Raw genomic sequence first — 27,844 nt, forward strand, 5'->3', positions numbered from 1 at the left:
TACCCAGCTCATTTTCCACTTGCACAGCCAGGTTGGTCACAAGGACACCAGGGACCCTATGGGGAGTGCAGCCGGTGGGACTCAGCTCCTACGAGACCAAGGCAGAGGCACCTGCTGGGGGGCTGCCATGTGCCCCAGGAGCCCCCCATGCCTGATCCCTGCGAGGTGAGATCCCCAATGGCACCTCAGGGTGCCAAAACTCCTCAGCTACCGGCCACACATCACGGGCTTCAGCAGCCACAGAAGCTGGAGTGGCACGAGTTGGTGCAGCCGGTGCGCTGGGGTGTGCTCAGCCCGTCCTCTGCCCCCATTCCTCACCGGGGCAGCAGGAGGGACAGCTGCTCCCTCATTACTCATTAACACCTCCAGCACTCATGGGCGGTGGGGACAAGGTCCTTGCGTGGCTGCCCCAGCCTCACCGAGCCCCGTGGGTGCTGCTTCCCACCCCGCTGCATCCCCAAGCAGGAGCCGCTCACTCCAAATCCCCGCCACGGGAACCAGAGTCAGAGCTGGAGCAGCTGCTCCATGTTACTTGCCCCAGGATATGGAAAAACCCAGTGACAAGCCCTCTCCGCCGGCACTGGGGCGGCAGTGACCCTGCTAGCGATCATTGGGAACACGGGGACTGGTTGTTATGATGCTTAAAAATCAGCACTGTGCTTGCTGGTTTAAAAATGGGGTTTATAAAAGGGTGCTTGGGCCGTGAAAGTCATCGGTAGAGTGAAGGCAAACGGCTCCTTGCTCCGGCATGGCGCACACGGAGACAGTGATGAATAAATCGCAGCGGTTGCTCTTGTGCTGGAAGGGGACAGCTCTGTCACCGCTTCCCAGGAGCATCACCTGTGCCTGTAGTGTCCCAGCCAGGTGGACATGAGAGGCAGCTCCTGCTCTGCGTGAGCGTCCAGGTTCAGTGCAGAGGGAAAGCCCACGGGGAGGTCAGCACGGCCTTGGTGCCCGACGGGCACGCGGTGCCGTGTGGGATGCCATGGACATACCGGCTGATTTGCCCCATAAAGTGCCCCACAGCTGGTGGCAGGCACTCAGTGGGGCTGAGGGCACATGGCAGCCCCAGACTCGGGGTGTGAAATCCCCCGGCACGACCGGAGCACGGCTGGCAGCTAGCAGCTCCAGGAGGGAGCTGGGACGATGTTGGGGATATCACCAAAACTGGGTGTCCATCACCACAACTTCACCTGCACCTTCAGCCCTGACCCCGCCACGTCGGCCCCTGCCAGCGCCATCGCACAAGCACACGGGCTGCTGATAACGTGGGTCACTTGTTGCATCAGCTGCTTGTGACGGGGCTGCTTGTGCACACATATGCACACATCTGCATGGACACATGCAAGCACGCAGCTGTGGTGGGCATTGCGGGACCGCTGCTTGGGGCACCCGTAGGTGGCACAGGGTGGCACACGCACACCGGAGGCTGCCATGGGAGCTGCCGGGACAGGCAGCCGTGACACGCGTGTTTAAAGCCTGGTATCTTGGCTGGAAAAAGATAAAGCTGGAGCAGGAGCAGACACACTCGCATGGGCTGCGCTGCTGGATGCCGGCAGCTGGACACACCCCCCCATCCCCGCTCATCTCCCCTGGCTGAGCCAGCGTCTCCCTTGGGAGCAGCTATGGCAGGAACGGCGCTTTCCTGGTCCCGTCTCGCTGCAGGGCAGAGCAGGACTCAGCACCCAGATAAGCAGGAACCACAGGCGCCTGGGGCCAGGGTCTGGCTCTGCTCCCGGGGAGCTCCCAAGGTCGCTGCAGGGCAGATGGCACCTTCAGGCTCCCCCTTTCATCTCTGCCCCAGCTGGGCATATGCCCGCACTGCACTCCTCCTCCTCCTCCTCCTCCTCCAGCCTCATTGGGTGACCTCGCCTCCCTCTTGCAGGATCAGCCTCTTTGCCCAGGCTGGTACACCAGGAGCTGTGTGACGGGTCTGGCATCTCTGTGGTGGATGCATGATGACCCCCCAGGTGCCAGCCCCTGGGACTCAACCGCGGTGCTCACCACGTGCCGGCTCCCACAGTACCCCTGCATCACTGCCATGGTGGGCACCAAGCTCTCAGCTGGGGAAACTGAGGCAGGAGGCAAAGCGAGCCAGGCTGTTCCCAAGGGGCCAGTGGCATCCAACCCCCCAGGCCTGGGCAAATGCCCCCGTGTGCCATCTCCACGCAGCAGCTATGGCTTCATCCGGGGACCCCCCACCCAGCCAGGGCAAAGGGGCCACCTTGCAAGGGCAGGGCAGGAGCGAGCGCATGGTGCCGCTGCCCTCCGAGCCAGGATCTGTCCCTGGAAGCGCTCCCAGCTCCAGCGATGAATCACACTTTCCCCCTGAGATCAGATTGCAGCTCCTGTGCACGGGGGGCCGGGGCTGGCACCGCTGCCCCTGCCTCAGCCGGACCCCCGCGCCCTTGGCAAACAGAGCTGCAGGGAGCTGCGTGGCGCCGGGCTGGCGCTGTCACCCAGGGTGGCTGTGCTACGTCCCACCGATGCTGGCGTTTGGGCAGGTTGGGCACCTCATGGTGCTGCTGCTGGTGCCAGAGCCTCTGGCCAAGGAGGTGCCAAAGTTGGGTGAAGTTCCTTCAAACCTGCCCCTAAAGGTTGTGGGGAACAGCATGGGGACAGGGACAGGGCTGCCGCGGCGGTGCCAGGGTGGCCGTGCCCAGATGGTGGTGCCAGGGCGGTGAGGCCGCAGTGCCAGCTCTGTCCCTGCCCTTGGGGCAGGTCTGCCATGCGCGACAGGAAGGAAAAATCCACCGGGAAGTGGGCTGGTGCCACCAGCGCCAGGTCACCCGAGGGGAGGCAAAGCAACCCACTGCTGCTCATTGCCCCCACGGCCCCGTCTGCCGCTCACTGGCTCCGTGCCGGGGTGGTGGGGCAGGGCAGTGACTGGAGCCACCACCATTTATTCCACCAGCCACAACATTTCATCTCTTACATACGCTCCTGCCTTTTGCTTTCCCCTCCGGCAGCGCCGCCGATAACTCCCCGCCAGCTCTGTTTACCGGACCAAAGTCCACGTCGCTTCACAGGCAACGTCCGGACTTGGCGTGTGCCTGCGGCCGGCCGGGCTCCGCTGAGCGCACCGGGGTCCGGCTGCCGACACCAGAGCTGACCGTTGCCTGGTTATATCCACAAAACATCCCCACGCCGGGGCCAGGGCCGGGGTATCCACTTACCGGGAACAGCTGAGGCTCCTCAATCCCCACCCTGCCCTTGGCAGCTCATCGCATCCAGCCCAGCCGGGGCTTGGCCACGCTGCTGCCATCATCCCCCCATCCCCTACAAGGGTTTGTTGGTCCCAGCTCCCCCCCCAACCTGCAGGTTTCTCCCCCTTGGCAGTTTCGCTCTTGATATATATTTATACGCGCAACTTGTGCGAATTAACAGCATTCCTCTCCTATTGAGTCAAAAGTCTCGGCACAAACAGAGGCACTCCATGGAAAAAAAAAATATAGAGAAAAAGAAGGTGTGTCATGCTGAAAAAAGCAACAGGGTGGAAAAAAAAAAAAAAAAAAGAAGAAAAAAAAAATCCACCCAAATCTCCCTTTTCCTTTTAAAGCTCTGTTCCCAGGAGATGGACAAGCACAGTTATTTTAAACCTGGTTTCGGCAGCCGGGCAGCGTGCAAGGCACGGGCAAGGTGACAGTGACGGTGTCAGTGACGCGGGGACAGGGTGGCACTAGGCGATGTTGCAAGCTGTGGCGTGCGTTGCTGGGTGATTTTGGGGTACGTAAGCTGGTGACTTCCTGAGCAGGGAGTACCGGCTTCCTGGGGCGCGGCAGCGGGCAGGATCGGGCCCCGGCAGAGGTAGGCTCGCTTGGCTCTAATACCGTGGGGGGGGGGGCCAGGCCAAGCACCCACTGGCCATGCCGTGCCCTCGTGCTGTTGCACCCGTGGCAATGTGGTGATATAGCTAAAGTATGTATTTTGTATGAATATATGTAAAAGATGTAAGTGCTGGAGGGGTGGGGTAGGATGCCATGGCAGGGGAGGATGGGGATGGGCAACCTGTGGCCGGCGGGTGAGCAGAGGTGGGAAACCACATCTGTGGGCAGCGAGGGCAGCAGCGGCAGTGCCACAGACACCGTGGGGCTTGGCAGAGCAAAATGTCACCCCCTTCACCCCCAGAACGGGCGGAAAAGGGGGGGCAGGGAGGGCATGGCTGGAAGGGGAAGCAGTGGCTGCGCTCTTCCATGACTGGGGTGTTGGTGGGGCCCACCTGGGGCATCTAAAGAATCCTGAGATATTGGTATTTAATACATTAATATACTTTAATAAATACCAAGGGGAGTGCAGTGCCGTGCTGCCAGCACCCTTCAGCACCCTGCTCCGTGCACAGGATGAGGCCACAGCACTGGGCGGCCATGTGCTGCATCCTCCAGCATTTCCCCTTCTAGCCGCCCGTGTCGCAGGCAAACCGCACACAGCCCCCTCCCCAGCACTCCCAGTCCCCATCCCAGCCCCCTGCATCCTGCCCAGGACCCTGGCAGGATGGGGCCCCTCAGCTCCCAGGAAGGAGCCACCAGTGTGGTGGGAAGGGACGGACTGGAGGGGGCAAAACGCAAACCTCCACCATAAATCACGGGTAGGAACAGCCGGAGTGGGGTGGGGGGCTGCGGGGGGATGCTCCCCAGGGATGCAGGCTGGCTGCAGCCAGCCCTTGAGGCTGCCTCTGCCAGGGATGCAGGCAGCTTGGCCTTCCCCGCCCTCCTCCTCCACCTCCCCCTCCTCCTCCTCCTCCTCCTCCTCCTCTTCCTCCGCCTCCTCCTCCTCTCCGGGGCGGAGGGAGGCAGCCACCCGCAGCTGGCACTGCAGGCGGTGGCTGGGTGAAGCGGCTGCTCCGGGGAGTCTGATTTCCAGCCCTGTTTATTAATAACTGCCCCCCGCCCCATGCAAAGCCCATGTGCAGCGCAGAGCCGGAGGCGCTGGGCTCCAGGGGAGGAAGGTAAGAGCCCACCCAGGGTGAGCAAAGAAGAGGCTGGTATCCACCGGGGAGGGAGTCCCATGGGCGCGGGATCCTCGGTGAGGTGGGGGGCATAGGGCAAGTGAGGGAGCTGCCAAAGCCTGGGGTGCAGGGGTGGGGTGGGGGGATCTGAGGTTTGGCACCTGGGGAGCATCTCTGGACCCTCAGGAGTGACTAGGCGGGGAAAGCCCCTCTGGGGGGACCCGGGAATGCTGAGGGGCACTGGGACAAAGGGCGGTGGGTGGGAGCAAGCCCCCACACCCCACCTGCCAAGGTGGGACACCTGCCCTCCCCTCCCACCCTGCTGATGCAAAGCAGAGCTGAGAACTTGGAGAATTGATAAGTGCTGGCACTGGAGGAGGGCAAGGAAAACCAAAGCGGAGCCCTTTCCCCACCTTTCCAGGCGCTGCCCCTCTCCAGCCACTGGGCCGTTGGGTCCGTGGAGGCTGCGATGTGTCATCGCTGCCGAAAACTCCCTTATTAGGAGAGAAAGTATCGGTGAAAATCAGTTCTTTCCATCGAGCCGTTGCTGCGAGCTGAGGGCTGTGCCAGTCTGCGCTCATTCCTTGGGGGATGACTAGACAGGAGCTCAGCAGCGTGGCCGGGAGGTGAGAGCATCCTCCCACCCAAGCCACCGGCCCCGGCTCCTGGAAGCAGCAGGAAAAGCCCCGGCTCATCCCGGCGGGTTGTCCTCTCCATCCTACCCCAAATAGTGCCCGGTGAATGTCAGACGCGGGTGGTTGGTGGTGGCAGCTGCAGGTGTCGGGGCTGGGGACAATGACAGGATCGGATGACTCTGCAAAGCGGAGTGCTCCTGCTGTGGAAGCTGCCGCTTGCTCGGATGCGGTGCCTGCGGTGCTTTACTCCATCTCTGCCGCTCACTCGGATGCGGTGCATGCGGTGCTTTACTCCATCTCTGCCGCTCACTTGGACGCGGTGCATGCGGTGCTTTACTCCATCTCTGCCGTCTTGGAGCCAGCCTGCGCTTTAGCAGCACATTCCCTTGCCATGAGGTTATGCTAAAATCCCGGCAAGTTTTCCTGGGAGCGCCCACAGCGGTGCCACTGGGGGAGATCAGCTGTGACATGGTGGCAGTTCCCGTCGGCACTGAAGCACCTCTCATTTTTGGGGTCCGGGTTCGCATCCCTCGCTCTTTCTCCGCGCAGTCAGTCACTTCAAGAGGATTTTCTTCCCTTGTTTTGGCCCATGCCAAAGATGACAGTTTGGGTCCAAGCTGTCATCCAAGCACGCCAGCATGGTCCTGCCTGGTTTGCGCAGCCTGTGGGTGACATGGGGACAGTCACAGCAGCAGGGCCATAGCCAGAGCACCCCCAGCTCAGCCTGCTGCAGGGCACCCGCATCCCGCAGGGCAGAGGGGAAGGGCTGAGACCTGTTACACTCGTTGCTCTGATTCACATCTGCTCTCCTTTCCAGGGACCTGATGGCAGAGCCTGAGCCCCCTCTGGAGCTGCAGCTGGATGAAGCCGGAGCATCCTCAGCCCCACAGGGAGCAGCTGCAGGAGCTGCTCCGCACCCGGACCTGGCACACAGCCCATCAGACCCAGCAGGGGGGTTGCGGGTGACACCCCCATGCACGGGCAGCTCAGACACCTGCCAGGAGCTGCAGGCAGGTGGCAGGGACACTTCCTCGGAGCTAAACATGTCAAGTCCCCAGCTGGGCAAGGATGCGGCCGGGGCTGGGATCCCGTTGGACCTGGATGTGGCAGGAATCCCGCTGGATGTGGATGTAGATGAAGTAGGGATCCCGCTGGATGTGGACGCAGCAGGGATCCCGCTGGACATGGATGCAGGAGGGACGGGGGTCCCGCTGAACGTGCATGCAGGTGGAGTAGAGATCCCACTAGATGTGGACGGGGCAGGGATCCCACTGGATGTGGACACAGATGGAGCAGGGATCCCACTGGACATGGACACAGATGGGGCAGGGATCCCTGCTGACGCAGATGGGACAGGGATCCCACTGGACATGGATGCAGAGAGGGTAGGGATCCCAGCCGACACGGACACAGACAGGACGGGGATCCCACTGGACATGGATGCAGAGGGGGCAGGCGGCTCCCTGGACGTGGATGGCACGGAGCACCAGTGCCTGACGCTGGAAGAGCTGGGGAATTACTTCCAAGAGTGCATCGAAGCCGTCGAGCAGCTGGAGAAGGAGCGAGACAGCCTGATCGTGGAGCTGGGCCAGCTCCGGGAGCCGGCGCTGCAGGAGATCCGCCATGCCCACGAGGAGATCCAGGCAGCCTGTCGGCTGCTGGCCAAAGTGGAGCTGGAGAGGGACAACCTGAAGGATGAGATCCGGCAGATCAAGCAGAAGCTGTTCAAGGTGACCAAGGAGTGCGTGGCTTGCCAGTACCAGCTGGAGAGCCGGCGGCACGACCTCTCCCAGCACACCGCTTACCGGGGGGAGCTGGAGACCCAGGCTGGGCAGCTCTCGGGCGAACTGTCCCGCCTGAAGGAGACCTGTGAGAAGGAGAAGGAGGTTTTGAAGCAACGGCTGGAGGCTCCGCCGTCTCGCCAGGATAACCTGTACCTGCAGGAGAGCCGCCGGCTCTCCATGGAGTTCGAGAGCTTCGTGGCGGAGAGCCGGCGGGGTCTGGAGGAGCACTACGAGCCCCAGCTGCTGCGGCTGCTGGAGAGACGCGAGGCAGGGGCGAAGGCGCTGCAGGAGATGCAGGGGGAGATCCAGGGCATGAAGGAAGCCCTGCGGCCCTTGCAGGGGGAGGTCAGCCGGCTGCGGCTGCAGAACCGCAGCCTGGAGGAGCAGATCATCCTCGTCAAGCAGAAGCGGGATGAAGAGGTCGGGCAGTACCGGGTACGTGCCCCGGCTGGGCACCCCTCACCCCCCCTCGTTTAGAGAGCAGGAGTCATTCTTTGCAGCGGGTGAAACATGGATGCTGAAGGTTTTGCTCGTGGGGTGGGGGAGGAGGGGGAGGAGGTGGAATATCTCCTGCTGGTTGAAGCCAAAAGCATCCCCTGCCTTGGCACGGGCCAGGCGAAGCAGCAGCCCCTGGGCGCGGGGCAAACCCAGGGTTGGAGGGATGCGGTGGGAGAGTGCTGGGGCTTCACCCCATGAGCTGCTGGGGAAAAAAGGTTTCTCCTGATTATCTTCTCACTTGGTTTTGACCCATCCCTTGGAAATGGCCCCAGCAAGCAGGGATGAGGCAGAGGGAACGGGGGTTTCCTTCCCGGAGGTGGCCAGCGGCAGAGCTGAGCGATGCTGCTGAGCACAGGTGGGTTTCCCACAGCTTGTACTAGCACAGGGCTGAGCTGGGGGGCTTGGGAAAGCCAGTTTTAAATAAAGGTGGCTTTTCTTTAAAAGCCCAGTGCTGCCAGGGCAGATCCTGCCCTTCCCAATGCCAGGAGGGGTCTCACCCCCTGCACCCACAGCCCAGGGGCCGGGCTGCCTCCCCAGAAGGTTATTTCTGGCTGTGCCAGGCATCCCTCCCAGCAGTGTCCTGAGGGACAAGGCAATTCAATATCTGCAAGAGCACATTTGGCAAAGAGGCTCCACGATTAATCTCTCCCGTTTCAACACTCCCTGTTCTCGGCTCGTAATCGCTGCCTCCTCCCAGCCTGGCTCTGAGCAGCTTCTGGAAGCTGGTGTGTGTCCCCTCCATCGCTTCTGCTCCCCCCTGAGCTGGGCACCGGGTCACCAGCCCCTGCAAAACTGCTTGTCTTGGGTTTCAGGGTGCAATCCCCCTTGGAGGACGGGACTCTGAGGCATCTCTCCACGTTTTCTTTCACCCAAATTCCTTCATTATCTTCTCCTGACTCATAGGTTTATACAGATCTGACAGCTTCTCAAAACACCCCCCAAGTAGTCTAGGGGACAAAAGCAACAAGCCGAGCGAAGCATGAGGACCCAGCGCATCACAGCCCAGCCCAGGCTCCCACCCTGGTAATAAAGCAAAGCTTTTGGGCAGAGGTTTTTGCAGACGGCAGTTGGCCAGCCCACGGCTTGCCCAGACCAACACCACTGATCGGCTGATCCCGACGGGAGCGTGGGCAGTGGTGGAGCGCAGGCACGGAGGCAGCCTTCCTCCTCCAGCTAATCCGCTCGTGTCTCTTATTCCCCAGGAGCAGGTGGAGGAGCTGGAAGACAGGCTGAAGGAGCTGAAGAACGGGGTCCAGCTCCAGCAGCGCAAGAACCAGGAACTGGAGGAGCTGAGGACCAGCCTCCACCGGGAGCTCTCTATCTACAAGTCCGTTTGTGTCTCATCCCGGCGGTGCGGAGGGGCTGGGAGGAGGATGGTGAAGAGGTTGGGGTGCTGAGCGGTGGTCACACTGCTGTCAGCACCGTGGGCTTCTCCTGGTTTGGGGGCATGTGGCCTGTGTGTGAGCAAGGGGTCTGGTGGGGCAGCACAGTGGGAACTCCAGACCCTTTACCAAAGAGCAAATAGGGATTTATGGAAATTCCTGTACGGCAGAGGAGTGGAGGCTGCTTTCCAAGAAGCAGGTGTGGCAGCCTGAAGTGCTGGTTTCCTTAAAAATGGGTGGGAAGGAGCTGAGGCTTAGGTTTGGGGAACTTGTGGATGCTGTTGGCTGGGAGAGAACGCTCTCCTCCCGGTCACTCTGGTGCCGCTTTCACTCAGCTCTTCATTACATGGGGTGTTTTAAAGTCGGTAAGTTTGTGGCCTATTTTCCTCCCAAACTTGGCAGTTCTGTATTACTCCTGTCTCAGCTCTACACACACTTAACCATCTTCTGTAGCTTCACTGCTACTTTAGTGTCCTTTTCTCCCCCTCCTCACTCAAACCTCCCCACGCCAGCACACCACAGGAGGATATTCCCTACCACAAACAGGTCCCATTGGCTGTTATCCGAGACCTTAGCACAGGGCATCAGAGCTCTGTTCCAGCTCGTCACCAGCCACTCCAAGATGTATTAATGAAAGTAACTGCACTCAGACCAGATCCCAACACCACCACGTCTTTGCTGCTTGGGATCCTTCTAGATCACAGACCAACACAAGCCTGGGCGCAGCAGCGCGGTCTCGTAACTCCTGGCCATCGACACGTTGCACGTGGAAGCGATAGCGCGTGCAGCTTCTCGCGTGTTGGGACACCTCGTTGGGTTCCACATTTGCACCGGCTGCCTCAGAGTTAAGCGCGGCTCCCAGCTGCCTCCTCCCGTAGCTCACACCAAAAATTACATTCCCTTCTGTTAAAGCTGGTGCGTTTGCCAAGGATCCCAGGTTTGCCAAGAGCTAGGGCCGCACGCTCACAAGACCGCGGACTGAGCCAGTTTAATTACTTTTCATCCATACTGTAAAAATGTTCTTCAGAAACTGCATCCACCCCCCTTCCCCGTTTTCTCCAGCCATAGCACCTTACGGAAATATTCAGTAGCTGAAATTTTACTTTCTACCCATACAGGAGCTGCTTAGAAATCTACGGACACCTTTGCAAATCGGAAGAAAAAGCAGAGCAGGACTGTTAGGAGCGACAGGCTTTGCTTCTCTATCTGCAGGGGAACGTCTCCTCTTGCTGCTTATCCTACCTGATGTGCAGCAGCTGCCCGAAGTCAGGAATACCAGACGCTCCCTTTGCTCCTGTGTTATTTCTGAAGGCACTGCTGTTGATTGTGTAGTAAAACTGCTTTTCCACAGAGGAGCAGAGAAAAATAACTTGCACTGAACAACGGACATGTATGAAGAATAACAGATTTATGTTTTGCTGTGTTCGGAAAAACGTATCCCGTCTTGTTCCATAGGTGGATTGTATCAGCCTTTCACAGAAAGCATTGTTCTGGAAGCCAGTGTTAGGGTGTTTGGTTTTTAAAGTTTACATGCAAGAGAAGCTTTATCCTTTTAACAGGGTTCTCTTTTGTATTTCAAGGGTCTCTGCTGTATTGTGACATGCTCCACTGCAGGCCACAGAAACTCGTTTGTGGGTAATAGGTTTCCACTTTATTATATAAAAGTCTCACACTGAAAATAAAGGTTGGAGTTTAAGGATCCTTTCAATTCTCAAAGCTGTCTCTCAGAGAAAACAAGAAGCTTGTGTGTCAAATTAAGGTACTTTTAGGGTGTCAAACTGTTCGCGCTCCAGACTAAAAAATACAATTCAATGGCCAGGGCTAAATCCAGAGCTCAGCACACTTCAGAATGCTTCAGAGCAGTCTTGACTGCTCGGATATTGCGTACTCATTTACGCATTTCGAAGAAAGCGGCAGAAACAAAAGGGGGAGAAGTGTCCACGTGTTACAAACTAAGCAATACCTATAGCAACACCTAGTCTCGAGGGCACGCATGGCTAGGGACTACGCCCCTCCTTCCTCTGCTTTCTGAAGAGGTACACTTTGCTCTTGAGACAAAAAAAAAAAAAAAAAAAAAAAAAAAATCACAAAGCTACACAGCATTTACGTAGAAAAAATTTATTCCATCTGAAGCACTTACACGCAATTAGTCATGAGGAGCACGGAGAGTAACAGGTTGCTGGTGGAACAGGACACCCTAGTGGAAGATGTGCAGGAACTAGTGGTCAAGGACTAACTCCTAAAAAAAATAGTTCATCCACATTTAATTTGCTTTACATAGACCAGCTACCAATGCTGTTTTAGGTTACCAGCATGCCATCTGTGGTACATCAGTTGGTAAAAACATACAACTTTACAACTTGGTGGCTCCAAGTTTTAAAAACCATTTCACAGAAAGGAAAGAAATATATGTGAAAACACAGCTCAAGAAACACACAATAGAGCAAAATACATGGAAGGTGAACGATGCTCTGCAGGAATAGCTAAGGAATTGAAAACGCTGTTGCCCAGCAGACAGGAGAAAAGGGAAAGGAAGAAAGGAAGGAAGGAATGGAAAACCCAGAATTACTAGTAGAGACAAAAAAAAAATTTGATTTCTTGACTTCAGTTCAAGTCAGAATCTGCAAGTCTTTTTTTATCTGCAGAGGCAGAAAAATCAAGGTAACAGATTAACTAAAGGAATCCCAAGACTTTTGAGCTGCACTGAAGAGGACAAGACCTTCCACACACCATTTCTGAACTGCCAGTGGATTAACACTTGTATCATCTCCGTTGGCTCAAGCATACTCCGGCAGCTCTACCTATTTTAACTTTTGTTTAAATCAGGCAAAAGCCCACAGCTGTAGCAAGCTAAAAGGCAGAAGAAAACCCAGCAAAACCAAATTTGCTCTGTGTGATGAAGGCAACTAAAATGGGACAGCCAGCCCTATACACAAGAGGGTTGCTGTAGGAAATCTGACCCAAGGAGCTACAGCACGGTTACCAGCTGAGTTGGGCTAAGCCCTTTTCTGAGGGAGCACTCACTGTCTGGGTTAAAAAGCCTGTTGATGGTATCTACAGAAGGATGGCTGAACACAAAGTCTACGTGTGTCTCAAAACCAGTGTTAAGTCAATATTAGGGTTGAGAGGGAAGAAAAGGGGAAAAAAAAAAAAAAAAAGACTAAAAACAGGAAAAGGTCCTCATCTAGGATCCTTGACCTTCTGGATCCACACTTCCTTCAGGGTCTTCATCGTTATAGATATTCTCCGCCTGCGAGACAGAAATGGAGGAACTGAAGAAACATTTACCACCACACCGAACGGGATTCCATCCACACACTTCAAAAGGTTCTGGCAGTTTGCACCGGCAGATAGGTATCACCCATCCCTGATCCCTCAAGGCCATTTAACATTAAAGCAGCAATCACAAATGTTTTTCTTAACAGCCATGTCTCCAAAATATTTATCAAGTTCCCTGTAAGTTACTGTAGCTTATGGAAATGCGCCTTGTTAAGAGATCACTGCAAAATTTGCTTCAATTAACAGACCCATTCTATATATTTAGTAGATCCTCTGCTTAGCAGCAGCTCCTTCCAAAAGGACCATACAGAAGGTTGCTAAAAACAAAGCCCCTGCGAACCAATTTATCCAAAAATTAGGAATATGGTCTTTCAAGGGTTATTCAAACAATACAAGATGGTTTTCTAAAACCTTCAACAGTTGGTAATTTAGGGCCAGCAAATTTTTCCTGTTCACCACCACCTTGCTCTATCTTGAGGAGGACGTTAACGTCATTTGCAAAGATTTTATTCTTTAAGACAGTAACTAACAGAAACCTCAATCTCTGGTTCTCACACACAGTTTTCCTTCAAACACAGGGCAAAATTTGCTTCTGCACTTTTATTTTCCTTTTTTTAAATCCTGAGAAACACAAAACAGTTTCTGAGTATTTGTAAACCATTGTTTCAACCAAACTTAAAGCACATTTCACTATCCCTTTGAGATTTCAGCAGCGCTACAAAGCGAGTGAATTCTGAGAGCTGTAAATAAAAGCAGGAATGCTGAAATACAGGCAGTTCAACACTCTCTCTTATCTGCCACTTCCTGCACCTTCCCAAACAACTTACCATTTGCCAGACTTGCATGATATTATCTTCTGATACAGAACAAATTACCCAGGGTTCATTTGGATTCCAGGAGAAATCAGAGATCTTTGCAGTATGACCACCATGAATAAACTAGTATAGGGGAAACAAAAAGGGGAATGTTTTCAAATCTACATCGCACAGATGAATAATAGGCCAAAGCAATCAATGAGATTCAAAAAACTTACCAACAGCTCCGGGGGACCGTCCTCAGCATCTTCAGGGGATTGCTCTTCTCCAATTTTACTGTTAAAAAAAAAAAAAAAAAAAAAAGACAGGAAAAATGAAAAGGTTGGGGGTGGTTTGTTTTTTGAAGTGCAATGCCATTCATCAGTAATATTTTGTCAGGACAAGGTGACTGATTTGGGATTTACCTCAAGTCCCAGACATTTAGCCTGCGGTCAGTGCCACTGGAGGCCAATATAGTTTCATTATGGGGAGACCACTGAACCTACAGACAAGGATGAATTTAGAAAGGAAGTTAAGTTTTAAGAAGCTGTAACGTGACTGACGTTCACAACAAACACCACTATTTTGTATCACAAAAGCTCTACGAGAATTCAAATTGATACTAACTGGAAATACGAGTACACCCAATAACATCCTAACATAGGAGGTAGGTTTGTAAACATTCACACATGGAACAAGGCATTTGAGCACCAAAAAGGTACCCCATGTAACCTTTCCTCTAACAGCGACCACAAGTTACGAAGTGCAAACAACTCTCAAAGCTATTAGCTGCTCCTTACCTTAAAAAGGATTGCACAAATATAAACCATGGATTCCTTAAGTGGTAGGTACACTTTACACATGAAAGGAAATCACTGTAATTAAGCATAAGCTGCCCAAAAGCTCACATTTACTACTTGTGCTGGAGATAAATCTCCAAAAGATACCACTTAATAGGATCACAGGATTAGAAAGAGAACACATAATTCTGCACACTAACCTGACATTTCAGGATTCCATGTGTAATTTTATTTAGAGGTAACTACAGTCTTAACTAGCAATCCTTCTACGAAAAAAATTCCACATATTTTTCTTCTGAGTAAGGCACGAGCTGGGGATGGAAATATTGTATCTGCTGAGCACGTGCTACCCATGATGTTACATTCTATATTTACACCAGCAAAATTAGCAATTGTTGGTTGTCACAGGATGTTCCGGTGATCCCCTTTAATGGGTACTGGCTAAAGCCTTCCTACAGGACCAAGCGAGAAGATGAAAACACTGCAGCCATTTCACTGTGCCTCCCTGCTTCAGTCTGCGGCCATGAATAATTTACATTTACGGTGTACTGCTAGCATTTCACCCTTCTGTTGTGGTTAAAGCTCTCGACCATTTCTTTGTTACAGTCTGGCCTGGCTTTCTGGATAAGTACTCTTATCTGTACTGGAGCTCTACCCCACACTGAGCGCTACACAGCTCCACAACAATAAGCCAGAAAATTATAAGCAGATGAGAGAGAAGAATAGATGAGTTTTTAAGTGCAAGTACATTTAATGAAAACATACAGTAGAAGAGAATGTTTTTCATTTTTTCCAGGACAGCTAAGTTAGAACTAAGCCTGTGTGCATAAAGGAAAAAGACACTTTATTATACCTGAAATATTTCATCTTTATGTGATTCAAAGGAGTGCAACTTCAGTTTTAGGTTCCTCAAGTCCCATAGAGCAACAGTCTAGGAAAAAAAACCAACCAAACACTTTGTTTAAGTAACCAATACATACATCCACACTTACATGTCAAAAACTAAACAAGCATTTCCCAAGTTCAAGGTAGATTATCAAGATACCTTATCAGCTGATCCTGTAGCCAGGATAAACTCACTATAGGGATTGAAAGAGAGGCAGTTGACTTCAGCTGTGTGAGCATCCACTGAGTGGCTAGGTTTGGAGGTGTTGTTTGACCGAGTATCCCAACTGCAAAGGGAAAACAAGGAATTGAAACAAAGGTTTACATCCCATTTTACCTAGGGACTGAAAAGGAGACAGGAAAGCAAGAGGGACAGAAACACTCAGTTTCTGAAGACGTTGTCACCCCACTTACATCATGAGCTTCTGATCATCAGCAACAGATCCAAAAAGAGATTCATGGAGCAGGTGCCAAGATACATCTTCCACTACTGCTGTATGCCCTGTGAAGATGGTCTTTGCATCCACTACTTTGCCTTCTTTTGGAACAGCACTGATGTCCCACAAGCAAATGGTCTTTAAAAAAAAAATTAGAAACTGCATCTTTGGACACTCTCTACCTCCCCTACCTCCTCCCCCTCAAAAAAAAAAAAAAAAAAGAAAAAAAAAAGAAGAAAGTCTTTTTTACCTTTGCCAAGGGACAGAAAGTGCAGATTGTACCCCAGCTATATTTAAAGTACTCACATGATCATCAGAAGCACTAAGCAAATGCCCACTCAGGTTTGGGTTCCATGACAGCCCATAACCTTCCTTCTGGTGTCCACGAAGACGCAGATCAGGGTTACACTCTCCAGAAGGGTCTGTAAAGAGGTGCCGTAAGAACTCCAGTGCCTAGTATCATTTCCAGCACATCCTGGAATAGCTGGCATTAAGTTTTACTGTGCTCTACTAAACCTTGCTCGAAAGGTTAGAGGATTCTATTGAAAATGTCAAAGCGTTTTCCCTGACTGAAGAATCTCCTCTTTAAAACAATGCTCTGAGACAACACAGAGCAGTCTGTCTTCTTAGCTTAATAAAAAGCACATTGCAGGTTTTTCCAAGCTTCCCCCCCTTTTTTTTTTTTTGGCTGGATGGCCTAGCAGTGGTCCGCTCTAAACAAGCGTTACAGTAGCGGCTGAAGAGTTAAAGAAGTCCAGCAGCCACCTCCATGCTTTGGCAGGAGTCACCTGGTCTAGCTGGTCGGAAGAATAGCAGCTCATCTCAGATACTGCTCAACAAACTCTTCCTGAACGCTCTGCTGGGATGTTATTTTTCTTTCTCTCATCATCTCCAACTGCACTTTGAAGCAAGAAAGGCACTTCTGCTCCCCCCCTCAAGTGGGAAGGCTAGTTACTCTACAGTCTTGATGAGTTCATCAGTAAATGACCGTTAATACCCTTACATGGTATCAGGACAACAGCTCAGCTACCCAGCAAATCAGTTTCCAAAAAGCCACCTTCTACCATCCCAAATACCAACACATACAGTGACATGACAAAACACACAGTAAAGCAGCGAAAGGTAAAAAGCATACCTTTCCACATTTAAACTTCATATGAAATAACCTTTTACCAAACACCTTTAACTTAAATACCCACTTTCCCCTAAGATCACAAACAATATGCAATCCACAAAACTTTTTAACCTCTTTTTCACTGCATCAATGTCTTTGTAAGGAAGGGCTGGCTGATCTCTGAAATGCAGACATAAAAAAGAAGCAGACACCTGGTTTAGAAGGGTGTTTGGTGTAATCAAAGACAAGGACATCACTGGATGGAGTCTTGGTAGCGATGATACATGGGTTCTGTGGCATGTAACGTGCTCTGTTCACTTCTCCCTCGTGATTTATCTTGATTTCAATTTCAATTTTTCCACTAACTGATCCAAAGCCTCCAAACTCTGGAAGTAAGAATTTAGTAGTTGTAAATAAAAAGCCAGTTTGAGATCAAGACACAAAGATCCAGACCCAGTTACTGGTACTACCAAGCACTTATTCTGAAAGATAATCACAACTGTAACTGAAAGAGTCCAGTTTTGAAACGGCATGTTGTTTTAAACGTCTGTACTGTATGTGTAATGTCAAAATATCAGGACTTTGGCTAAGTTAAAGACCATTTCTTCCTGAAAATTTTTTACTATCTCAAATCTAACAACTCAAGCCCCAGATTTATCATATCTAAAACTCTTATCTGGAACAAAGATGGGTTGTACATATGAAACAGATGTGCTGTAACTGCACTTTCAAATATAACGCAGATCAGCATTGCAGAATACACAAATTTCTGGTAAGACACAATTGCTGCACTGCGTTTAAGTTAAGTAAGACTAATATAACTTGCTATAGCTACCTGATCTTTGTAAGTAAAGTCACAGTAACTTAGTAGTTCACAAAATTGCACAGCACCGTTCTGGCAAAAATACAGAGGGTTTGTTTGTTTTGTTTTTAAATTGGAGTAGTATATTCTTAATAAATACTAAAATAGAACAGAAGTAATTTATTAGACAACACTGTGTTCATGAATAACTCTTAAGAAGCCCAAAGATCAAAACACTAATTGCACAATCCAGGCTACCAGCAAAAAGAAGAGCAAACACTGGATTGTTACAGACTTTCACCAGGTAGAAAGACTGATTCAACCAAGTAAACATGAGAAACACCTAATTTGTAGCAGTGCTGACAGCCAACTAAGATTACAGAAAGCATCAAATTCAAGCCTGATATGCTGAACAAAACACAGTAATTTTCTTATCCAAGAGGGGCTGGTACAACAGTCAGGCAGCAGAATTCAGACAAGAGAAGAACATTTGAAATGTTACACTCCTCTGAAATATTCTTTTATACAAGTGACTTTCTCACTGGAAGAGTTTATGTAATGTAAAAGTGGCAATAAAAATACCAGAAAGTAGTACTCCATGAAATTCAACGTCAATTCCTGATAAGAAAGAGGGAGGGGTGAGGTTTTCACACACACACACACTTTTGCAGTAAGGCTGCCACCTTCTTTTTTCATCATTATATTATTAAGACATCACATACTATGTTTTTGGAATGTATTTGTCTATTAAGTAAGCGCACCCCTTAAAAAGAAACTGACTAGCTTAGAAGTAATAGCTGAACTTTGCTGCCTGAACTTTAAGGAAAGACAAATTTTCTATTAAGAAGGGAAGGAAAAAGTGGTGAAAACTCGCCCTGGCCCACATCTTTGGTCCCTTACCTCCTTTCTCACTATCATAGTGTGAAGCATCAAACTGCGCATCATCGTTAGGCAACTGCACACTAGCTATCACGAGATGATTTTGTTCATCTGAAGTATGGGTCCCCAGGACTAACCGGTGAATACTGAAATCCTTGCCTTCAGGTCTGCAAGGGAAAAGAATTACATGAGAAACAAAGAAGGGGTTTAAAAAAAATACTGAGATGATGACAATATTTTTGGGTGACAGCTTCCTATACTAATTAACACTCTTTGAAGTTCTTACTGCTCTCCTGCTTCAACACCAACCTTGCTTCCTCCAGAGGAAACCACTTATCATAATTTAAGACCTCAACCTAAAACTCTTGCAGCACAACACTCTTGACAGACCACCATCCCTGTGGTGGATGAAAGTGCCTTCATTTAAGAGACCTTAGCAGCTCCTCCTGAGTACAGCTCTGAGGTGCAAGAACATTCACTGCAAGCAGTGCATTGCTATAAAAACATAGGACAAAATGGTGGTTACACAGATACCGTATCTAGTTTTATTTTTGAGTAAGTTTTTGTTTATTAAAGCTGGAAGAAGAAAACCATGGAAATCAAATGTGTGAAAATATCTTCTCAGTAACAGATGACATTTTCCCAAATTAAAACTGTCTGTACTGATTATCTCTCTAGTGTTCATAATCCTCAACTTGCTGTTGGCAAGGCAAGTTTACAGGAATCACATACCTTCTCACATTAATAAAAAGTGATCCTCAATTTAAATTATTCTGCTTTTTTTTTTTAAAAAAAAAAAAGCAAAATAATCAGTTTACCTTGTTACATCAGGAAGCCACTGAGCAGTCAAGCTGGGCCATTCCAAAGCATGGGTCATTACCAAGTCATATAGGAAGGGGGTATTCTTCTTCCATATTTTATACTCTTCGTTGATTACACGTTCTTCCACCGCATCATCAAAGGCTGCTGGAGGTTTTTTTAAAAAAAAAATCAAGCATTTGATTAGCCTTTATGAATGTATGAGCTATGTGAATGTATTAAGAACATATTTACAATATATACGCAACACCGAGTGGGCAATTGATTAAAGCGCCAACTGCATCACACCCTGGTTTGCTATTAGACTACTTTACTGGGGTGGTTACTAGAAGATTAAAAATCCTGTTGCATATATGAACGCTTGCCACTGGATCCTGGTTCAGGATTAATGTTAACTACGTCAAACTTAATCACCTCAACAGAGGCAGCATAATAAAACTCTGAAGCTCGATGCAAGGGGTACCGTGGAGGCAAAAGCCAGAATTGTAAAGATGTTTCAAAGCAGGATGGTCCAGCAATTGCTGTTAAACAGACCGGTCTAGGTGTAGCCTTGAACTGCTGGTCCCCCAAATCCAGTTTTCCAAGGCTCCCTCGTTGCCCTGGCTCTCCCACACGCCTCCTCACGCCATCTGCCACCAGCCCCCGCCCTGCGGCGCGGCCGGGCCCTGGGAGCCCCCCGGGAGCCGGGCAGCGGGGCCGGTGACATCCCTTTGTCTGCGCCGGGCAGGCCGCAGCCCGCAGCCCCCGCCGAGCACGGCCCGCCCCGCTCACCCCGGGCCAGCCGCCCCGGCTCCGGGACACCGACTGGCTCCCTGGGGCTCGGCTGTAACCGGATCGGAAGGCGGGAAGAGGGCGGCCGCAGGGACCCGGCCCCCGGCGGCGGCGCCTCGCCGTGCCACAGGCCTCCCCCGCGCGGCCCGGCCCCGGGGCGAGGGCAGGCGGTGGGCCGTGCCCGCGGGGACTGGCGCGGCCCGGGGTAGGCCGATAGGCCGCGTCCCCGGCACAGCCACCCCCACTGCCCTCAAACCAGCAGCCGTTACGGGGGGGGGGGTACTCCACGCCTCACGGAGCCCAGAGCGGAGGAGGCCGCGCCGCGGGGCCTACCCCGCGCCACGCCGCGGGCCCTACCTTCCTTGTCGGCCATGGCGGGGCGGGGGAGCGGGCCGGCGGTGGGGCGCGGGGCGGGCTGGGCTGGGCTGGGCTGGGCTGGGCGAGGCGGGCGGCTCCTCCGCTCCCTGCTCAGACCCCTCCGGCCGCGGCTCTATTGTTTCCTGCCCCCGCTGCGTGCCGCTCCGGAGCCGCGCACCCCTTCGCGCGCCAACCCCGGCCAATCAGCGCCCGCCGCCAGGCCGCGGCCACCAATGGGTGAGAGGCACGGGGCGGGGCCAGGGACCAGGCGAGCGCGCTCGGCCGTCACGTGTGGAGGGCAACCGGGAGGAAGGCGGGGGGAGGAGGGCGCTGCTGAAGCTCTCCTGGGAGCCGCCATCTTCCGGAGGGGACGGGGAGGGTGCGCCCCTCGCTCGCTCTTAAAGGGGCAGCGCCCCGCGCTGGCCCGATTTGGGGGCGGGGAGGACTGTGGCCGCGCTTTCTTCCGGTCCCCGCAGCCGCGGGCGGGCGGGTGAGCCGGCCGGCCGTGTCGGTGCCGTAAGCGTGTGTGAGGCCGAGGCCTAGCCCGCGGCCCGGCCCACCCTCCCTTCTCACAGCGCTGCCCGGGAACCTCTGGAGCATCTTCAGCTTCCTCAGCGTTACTAATTATCTATAGTCGCCAATAACTTCCTTTTTTCCTGAGGCAGCGCAGCGGTGAGCCTGACGGGGAGTGCTGGGGAGTGCTCCTTGGCACGCAGCTGGCTCCGGTGGGCCTGCTGGCATCGGCCGCGGGTCTGGCTGAGGCCTGGGGGGTTTAAAATCAAAATGTGCGTTTGTCTGGGTTTATTCTCTACAAAGAGGCCTGGCTTCTCAGCTTCAGGCTTCTCTTTGTGACATACCTGAAAATAGAAACTGGAAATCCTGCACAGTCTTGTTTCTAAGCTGTGGAATAAGAACCATTCCTGTTTAAAAGCAGGGCTGCTGGTGTTAGGTGCCGTCTACAAATTTATCATTATTTTGGGGAGTCTTGGGCTCAGCTGTGGATAAATCTTCAAATGCACCAAAAAAAAAAAAAAACACCAAAGGAATAGAATAATAGAATAGCTGTTATATCTGGAGGTCTCACCTGAGGAAAATTAATTACCCTAAAGTTAATCAGGTTCTCAAATTTGTCTATTAGATTTGCAAATGAATGCTTGCATGAAACAGCAACTGTTAAGATCTCGTCAGAGTATTAGACTTTTAAGTGGGGATTTTATACAGTTTATTGTTTGGTTGTGGTTTTGTTGGGTTTTTTTTTTTTAATTAACAACAAAAAAAGCTAAGAAAAGGAACATAAGAAAATTTCTGCTTTGTGTGACAGGTGTATTTGCCCTGCATGCGCTTCTAGGTTTGAAGGCTTAAGTACAATTGCAGTCCTAAAAGAAAACTAGACTTTTTTTTTTTTCCCCCCCAAAATAAAACAAGACTTTTTTCCTAAAGAAAAACGTGTAAAGTCACACATGCAGGTTTGGAGTAACATACAAGTGGGCTGAGTACCCTCAGCTCTAAAATTCCTTAGTTACCTGTAGAATGAAAGTTTTAATTCACTTTACAGCTGCTTTCATAATTTTTCATTGTTACTGTATTTTATTTGAGGATGAATGAAATGCTTGGTGTTGTACACAAGGAAGAAGAACATGCTTCTTCCCAGAAAAGGCAGAAGCTCATGGTCTTCTGTAATCCTTTGGCTTCACTAGCTGAGCAGAACTGGTATTGGTGAATGAGGCAGGCAGTGTGGGGTGGAACTGTGAACTTCCCCGTCTCCCAGTGACGCTTTTGATAGGAAAAAACTTAAACCGACATTTAGTCTCATGGTTTGAATTCCTGAGCCTGTGTACAAGCGTATCAAAGTGCTATCAAGAGAAAAACCGAACTGAGAGGCGATTCTCCCTCTTTCTCCCTGTGCAGCGCGGCGGTGGCCATGTTTCCTGCCACCAGGAAGTGAGCCAGCGTTGCTCAAGCCCAGCAGCAATGGCAGCCGACGAGAGGGACTACAACCTGACGAAGGAGCAGCAGGCTGTCAAAGCCAAATACCCACCGCTCAATAAGAAATACGAATGTGAGTATTTCTGACGCTATCCTGATGCAGGGAACGTGTGACAGCGCAGTGGGGGATGGGGGGGACGGAAGGTATGCTTTTTAGGCATGTGTGAGGGTTTTTAATATGTGTTTAGGCTGTGGGATGCATCTGTAGCTGAATTAATAGAGATGAGATACCTACAGTTTTCATTACCACAGAAAAATGCCTTTCTTTTTATGAGTGCTAAAGAAATCATTACAGAAATAAACGAGTTAAATCTCATCTTGAAAACTTTCCCTTTCCAAGCTATTTCTCAGCATGACAGTACATTTTTCTACCTCTCTTGTAGTCTGTTGGTCTTCCATGTGGGTTTTTTTTTCCTACGTGCACTACCTAAAGAACGTTATTTCTCCCTTTCCCCACCCCTGGAATGTCTTCTAAGAACATGTGGAGCAAGTGGATGGCAGCCCAAAGGGTTTGCTTAAGGTGCTCACCGGAGACTATTCGGTGTCTGACAGTTTTCTAGTTCAGCAGTGTCTGTCTGGAGGAACAGTGCCCATTACTCTGTTAGAAGATATATTTTTAGGAGGCACTCAGCTCTTTATTTGATAGCAGTGCAGAAATATGGTGACATATGACAACAGTCACACTGCTTCCATAATTGGAGGAGGTTTTATTCTTCTTTTACATTCACTGGAACTTGTTTACTTTAGAGACTGTTGTTGAGAATCCATTAATAGCATGTGAATGATCTAAACTGCATCGGAACAATTTTTCAGCTAGAGTGATCATGGTGTGGCCGTATTTTACATTCGAGTTTGCTCTGTTTCTGCCAACCTGGTATAAATTTAAATTTCTGTCATTCCTCTGAATTAATATAAATAATGTTCATGTAAAACTTGATATGTGCTTGGGATGTTAATCCTATCTTACTAGTGAAGATTGCCTTCTATTTTATATTACTTTTTTATTTTTGATTCTCTGTTTTTTGCATAATGGATGGGTTTGGGTGTGGACAGGTATATTTCTTCACTGAGCTGGAAAAATGTGCAAATCTCATCCTCTGCATGAATAATTCTCAGTCCTGCAGACTTCAGCAAAAATTTTTTACTCCTGGTTAAAGTTTCATTTTATTGCAGTTAACTTGTAGAAGCCTGTTGCGTTACAACAGCCATACCTTGCTGTATACATAGGGTGCTGACATAATTACATCAAACAGTGTTTTTCTGCTTGGCAAAAATAAGCCAAGATTCCACCTGCACTATCTTTTTCTAACATACTGCAAAATAGATTATCACTGTTTCACATCTGAAAACGAATGCAAAAAATGTCTTGTTATAACAACAGTATCTGGTTTTCTTTGTTCTTAATCCTAATTTTTTAAATATGTTTGGTGATGTAATGCCTTTTTCCTTCCCCCTTAGATCTGGATCACACAGCAGATGTGCAGTAAGTATGAGCAGCTGGGATTTCTCAGTATGACAGATTGGTTATTTCTTCTTTAAGTCTGGAGTAACTGTCAAAGACTGGTTGCAGATGGACGCCTTATGGAACTATGAAATGTCACACACTGGGTTTTCTGATGGTCAGTTTTGTTTCTGCTCTTGGGAGAGCATAGAATCACATTTGGTTTCTTTTCTAATGTAATACTCCTATGGTCCTTCTGATTAAGCCTCTGTTACTTGGAAATGTCTTTTGAAATCTCCTCTTAATCTCTTCCTTGTAAACCGAATTTCTTCTGAGTAGTTCACTTCTATAGACATCAGTTAACCATATTCAGAAAGAACTGTCTTGTCTGTTAAAACATTTATTTTTCATATTGTACCAAGAAACTGTTGTCACAAACCACAAAAAGGAAAATCCCTGTAATCTGCCCAAATGCATACATAGAGAAAAGCAAGTGGTTTTTGTTTGTTCCCTTCATGTGCATTAATTCTCATGTTCTGATTGCTCACCTGCATATTACTTTGGGGTTTTGTTATGATCCAGTAAATTATTCCGTGTCTTCTTAGGCTACATGCCTGGGGAGACACTTTGGAAGAAGCATTTGAGCAGTGCGTTATGGCCATGTTTGGCTACATGACTGATACAGAGACTGTGGAACCTGTGGATACAGTAGAGGTAGAGGCAGAAGGTGAGGCTGTGTTGACGTTTTATATTGGAACTGTAGGAACCCTGAGTGAGAAGGGTACAAAAATTTTGAGTCTTTACATGTAGTGCTGTTGCAGTTAATTAAAATCTAATTAAGCATTGCTAACCTGAATCTTCTAATAGTGTAGAAGCCGTACATCTAACATACCCCTAAAAAGTTTGGGTGTTCTTGCTGAGACAGTCAACTGACTTTTCTCTGCTTCAACCATGCAGGACATGACATGTTGTCTCTTCTCTTCCACTTCTTGGATGAGTGGCTGTATAAATTCAGTGCTAATGAGTTCTTTATACCCAGGGTAAGTGTTCAGTTTTGATCTTTTTCCATTTGTAGGTCAAGACTGTTCTAGATAATACCAGCTCTGAATGCAGTGTTACTTTAGGAAAAAAGGGACACAACAGATCACTTAAGCACAACACATGGGAGAATTGAAAATACCAGGGCAGAAGGACTTGAGAAACAAATCGTTAAGCTCTGTTACCGCAAATATCAATTATTAGTTGCTACGATAGGTAGGTGCAGTTCTGCTGCCTTTGCACTCAGAGTAGCAGTGTGTTTCTTTGAGGCTGCTCAAATTCTCTGGTTTTAGATTCTATCTAAGCAGTGGAATATAACCTTTGGTTATATGGCTTATAATGGGATTGACTGAGAATTTCTGCCTGAAGATAAAAGATGTCACTGACATTTTCTCCTCTCGCTTTTTTTGCAGGAGGTGAAAGTGCTTTACATTGACCGAATGCAGTTCAAAATAAGATCAATTGGGTGAGCTTAAATGATCAGTTGGGTAATGAGTATGTTTACTGAAAACGCACATATTGCCTTCAGAGTAACAACTCTCAGTACCATGATGCGCTGGAGTTCACTGATGCTTTCGAAAAAGTGGACTGTGTGATGCCACTCTACAGATACACTGTATATATATTTATGACAAATTATTCTGTTAAAGAAAGGTTGCTGGCTCAGCAAAAGGCCTTTTGATCTATCCAGGATTATATTGAAAGACTTTTGCCATATAAACAAAATGTCTGAACTCCTGAATCACCAAACTCTGATTTAGTGTTTAGCTATATGTGGACTTTTTTTTCTTCCTTTGAGGCTTTCAATGAAAATCTCACTGTTCTATGCTCATCAGTTAAACTAATTACAACACTTGGTAAATATTACTGCAGTTCTAACCACCTCTCTTCTTTTTGTCTTCAAAGGTGGGGAGAAGAGTTCTCTCTATCCAAACACCCTCAGGTATGCAGTGGTTCATCTGTATGTACATCTTTTACATTTTAGGAGTAGGATGGGGAGGTGTGGTGTCCTTTAAATCAGACCTCTAAGTTCTTAAGGGATCCAGGTATAAACATGTCTGAATGGTATTGCAGGCACTAAACTTAAGATCTCGCTTTCTGCATGTTTTTTGTGAATGCATGCCTGAAACCGTTGACCTGAGCATCTGATGCTTCTTCAGCACTAGCAAAACTTAAGTCTGCTTCCTTTTTGTGATGTTGATAGCACAGTAAACCAATCTATATGCAGAATGCATACATGGGTTTGGTTTTCACACTATTATCACAGCTTTTTGCTTGGTCAGCTTTTGCTGCTTCCCCCTGCCCCCCCAAAAAATAAAACACTCAAACTGATAGAAGCAAATCCTTATGTCTCCATTAGCTCTTTAGCTGTGTCAGTATTAGTATAGCAAATGTTGATGTCCTGTCAGAGGCAAGAGGAGAACTTTGTAGTGTTCAAGAGGTAATAAAATAAAAGTTACTTATTCATTATTTGGCCTGGCCAAGTCCTTGCCATTAGTATGCCAACTTTCTTAGTTGTTAGAACAAATACATTTACAGCTTTCTGGGGAGAAAAACTATTAAATTGGGTAACATTCATAGAAGGTGGTAAGTACTATGTATTATCATGGACTGCTACAAGGGATGTCAGTTAGAAAATCCATGCTTCTGTGTCTTTTCTTTCTAGGGCACAGAGGTCAAAGCCATAACTTACTCGGCAATGCAGATCTGTGAAGACGAAAAGCCAGAAGTCTTTGTCATCATTGATATTTAAAGCAAGATGAGTGTGGTTGAGTGGATACTTGGCACTGGTTGGCAAAAGTCCCTTGAAAACTGTAATCCCCGTGGAAGTAACTAAGCAATTGGCCAATTAGTCATAAATTGAAGGGCATAACTGTGGGGAATCTCAGCCTGTGTTTGGCTTGAAGATTGTGAGATACAGAAATACCTGCATGCCAGGAAAAAAAAAAAAGAACTAGTTGGGGTTTTGGGGATGCTGAAGAGAAGAAGAAAGGAAGTTGTAGGGGTTGAAAGTCTCAGGAATGCTAGTTGTCAGCTTTTAAGGCTGATACATGTGTTAGGTGTATATGAACTAAATAAGGGAATTAGTGGAGCTGCTAGCTAAAACACTTTTTTTGTAGGGTGGCAGGAGTTAATGTTGATCTATATGATTTCATTTGCAGATTTAAGTGTTATAATTCTGAGGTGACATGCCTCCTCCATATTATATAAAGGTCAGAAATATCTGTGGTGGGTCCGATTTAATGTAGAAAAATTCTGACTGTTCAAAGGACACCGAAGAAAGTATACCCATTAAAAAAACAAACCACACCACTTTTTGGACTAAAAAAAAAAAAGGCATGCCAGCAGGTGGTGCTGAATTGCTGTAAATAAATTTCCGCATGCAAGCCTAAAGCATGTGACCATAGAATCCTCGTAGCACCTATGATCACTCCGAAAAGTAGGCAGCTTTGCACCCCTTTCTACTACAGCAGCACCAGGTTCTCTGTGGGTTCGCTCCCAGCTACATCTTGTGAAAGCTGCTTTTCTTCCAAAAAGCAGATGATTCAGATTTGGATCAGCTTCCCCATTTTCCTTGAAAGGGCAATACAGACAATCCTTTAACATCAAAGGATCAAGACGAACTTTAACATCAAAGTTCACTGGATCATAATTAATAAAAAATAATGAAAAGTGTGTTTTGTTTTAAATCATGGGACAGTAAATGTGCATTCACTGCCACTGCTGTTTCAGTGGGAGAGAAGCACTGTACAGGATGGCAGGTGCTGGTCCCACCTGCTTTTTTTTATTGTAAATGCTGCAAGTGCCTCAGCCCTGGAGGTAGTGCCTCATCTTTGTGTTGTGGTACAGTCATCTGAAATAGCTCTGTTTGCATTTCTGTATAAGACTGAGGGATAAAATCCCTCTTTTATTTTTTTGAGAAAGCTTCAATGCTGAAATAAAACTTGGACTGAAATAATTAATTGTGCGTAAATGATTCTGGCCAGTGGTATTTCAACACTGATAAATGACACCTGTGCTTTGTTCCCTGCTCAGGTGAGCAGACTGTTTGTACATAAGAATGCTATTGTTTGACTTGTACCTGTTTGACGGTACAGGAAATAAGTACGATGTTCGTGCGCTGGCCTTCCTTCTCTTCTCACGAGCCCCTGGCCTCCAGCACATGCCCAAGACGGCGACAGGCAGGAGATGGCAGTA

At 49.2% G+C, this 27,844-nt stretch overlaps 3 protein-coding genes across 9 annotated transcripts; 2 read left to right on the top strand and 1 right to left on the bottom strand.

The window, feature by feature from the left end:
* The first annotated feature begins 3,611 nt into the window (after nucleotides 1–3,611).
* SYNC (syncoilin, intermediate filament protein) lies at nucleotides 3,612–10,943 on the top strand. Of its 3 annotated transcripts, none has more exons than XM_080378399.1 (4): nucleotides 3,612–3,726; nucleotides 6,398–7,799; nucleotides 9,065–9,189; nucleotides 10,363–10,943. In XM_080378399.1, the coding sequence occupies exons 2-4, from the start codon at nucleotides 6,405–6,407 to the stop codon at nucleotides 10,424–10,426; spliced, it is 1,584 nt and encodes a 527-aa protein (XP_080234525.1). In that variant the 5' UTR covers nucleotides 3,612–3,726; nucleotides 6,398–6,404; the 3' UTR covers nucleotides 10,427–10,943. The 3 variants fall into 3 exon arrangements, with proteins under 3 accessions (XP_080234525.1, XP_080234524.1, XP_080234523.1); XM_080378398.1 differs by having other exon boundaries at nucleotides 3,683–3,807; XM_080378397.1 differs by lacking the exon at nucleotides 3,612–3,726 and adding an exon at nucleotides 3,945–4,945.
* Nucleotides 10,944–11,346: 403 nt separating this feature from the next.
* RBBP4 (RB binding protein 4, chromatin remodeling factor) lies at nucleotides 11,347–20,371 on the bottom strand. 2 transcript variants are annotated; one of them, XM_080378432.1, is made up of 12 exons: nucleotides 20,182–20,371; nucleotides 19,053–19,197; nucleotides 18,256–18,401; nucleotides 16,766–16,939; nucleotides 15,746–15,861; nucleotides 15,417–15,577; nucleotides 15,163–15,289; nucleotides 14,971–15,048; nucleotides 13,743–13,819; nucleotides 13,557–13,614; nucleotides 13,351–13,461; nucleotides 11,347–12,494 (listed from the first exon to the last, which is right to left on the bottom strand). In XM_080378432.1, the coding sequence occupies exons 1-12, from the start codon at nucleotides 20,195–20,197 to the stop codon at nucleotides 12,429–12,431; spliced, it is 1,275 nt and encodes a 424-aa protein (XP_080234558.1). In that variant the 5' UTR covers nucleotides 20,198–20,371; the 3' UTR covers nucleotides 11,347–12,428. The 2 variants fall into 2 exon arrangements, with proteins under 2 accessions (XP_080234558.1, XP_080234557.1); XM_080378431.1 differs by having other exon boundaries at nucleotides 19,053–19,200.
* A 143-nt stretch (nucleotides 20,372–20,514) lies between these two features.
* On the top strand, nucleotides 20,515–27,609 carry ZBTB8OS (zinc finger and BTB domain containing 8 opposite strand). Of its 4 annotated transcripts, none has more exons than XM_080378436.1 (8): nucleotides 20,515–20,966; nucleotides 22,090–22,240; nucleotides 23,626–23,650; nucleotides 24,214–24,335; nucleotides 24,566–24,648; nucleotides 25,060–25,112; nucleotides 25,553–25,589; nucleotides 26,313–27,609. In XM_080378436.1, exons 2-8 carry the CDS (start codon nucleotides 22,153–22,155, stop codon nucleotides 26,397–26,399), a joined length of 495 nt encoding a protein of 164 aa, XP_080234562.1. In that variant the 5' UTR covers nucleotides 20,515–20,966; nucleotides 22,090–22,152; the 3' UTR covers nucleotides 26,400–27,609. The 4 variants fall into 4 exon arrangements, with proteins under 4 accessions (XP_080234562.1, XP_080234563.1, XP_080234561.1 ...); XM_080378437.1 differs by having other exon boundaries at nucleotides 20,515–20,906; XM_080378435.1 differs by having other exon boundaries at nucleotides 20,515–20,853.
* The last annotated feature ends 235 nt before the right edge of the window (nucleotides 27,610–27,844 follow it).

The sequence above is a fragment of the Falco punctatus genome (assembly GCF_963210335.1).
Source record: "Falco punctatus genome assembly, chromosome: 3".
Taxonomy (NCBI): Eukaryota; Metazoa; Chordata; class Aves; order Falconiformes; family Falconidae; genus Falco; species Falco punctatus.

What these genes read in the sequence shown, in the direction of transcription:
- RBBP4 (XM_080378431.1), bottom strand. An exon ending in CTATGATAGTGAGAAAGGAG is followed by an intron (nt 16,940 to 18,255) that starts GTAAGGGACCAA and finishes TCTTACTTCCAG; the next exon opens with AGTTTGGAGGCTTTGGATCA. An exon ending in ATAAAGATGAAATATTTCAG is followed by an intron (nt 13,820 to 14,970) that starts GTATAATAAAGT and finishes CCTTGTCTGTAG; the next exon opens with GTTCAGTGGTCTCCCCATAA.
- SYNC (XM_080378397.1), top strand. Translation starts at nt 4,902, where the DNA reads ATGTGCAGCGCAGAGCCGGAGGCGCTGGGCTCCAGGGGAGGAAG. An exon ending in CTGGGCTCCAGGGGAGGAAG is followed by an intron (nt 4,946 to 6,397) that starts GTAAGAGCCCAC and finishes TCTCCTTTCCAG; the next exon opens with GGACCTGATGGCAGAGCCTG. An exon ending in AAGAGGTCGGGCAGTACCGG is followed by an intron (nt 7,800 to 9,064) that starts GTACGTGCCCCG and finishes CTTATTCCCCAG; the next exon opens with GAGCAGGTGGAGGAGCTGGA.
- ZBTB8OS (XM_080378436.1), top strand. Translation starts at nt 22,153, where the DNA reads ATGGCAGCCGACGAGAGGGACTACAACCTGACGAAGGAGCAGCAGGCT. An exon ending in ATGAGTTCTTTATACCCAGG is followed by an intron (nt 24,649 to 25,059) that starts GTAAGTGTTCAG and finishes CTTTTTTTGCAG; the next exon opens with GAGGTGAAAGTGCTTTACAT. An exon ending in TTCAAAATAAGATCAATTGG is followed by an intron (nt 25,113 to 25,552) that starts GTGAGCTTAAAT and finishes TTGTCTTCAAAG; the next exon opens with GTGGGGAGAAGAGTTCTCTC.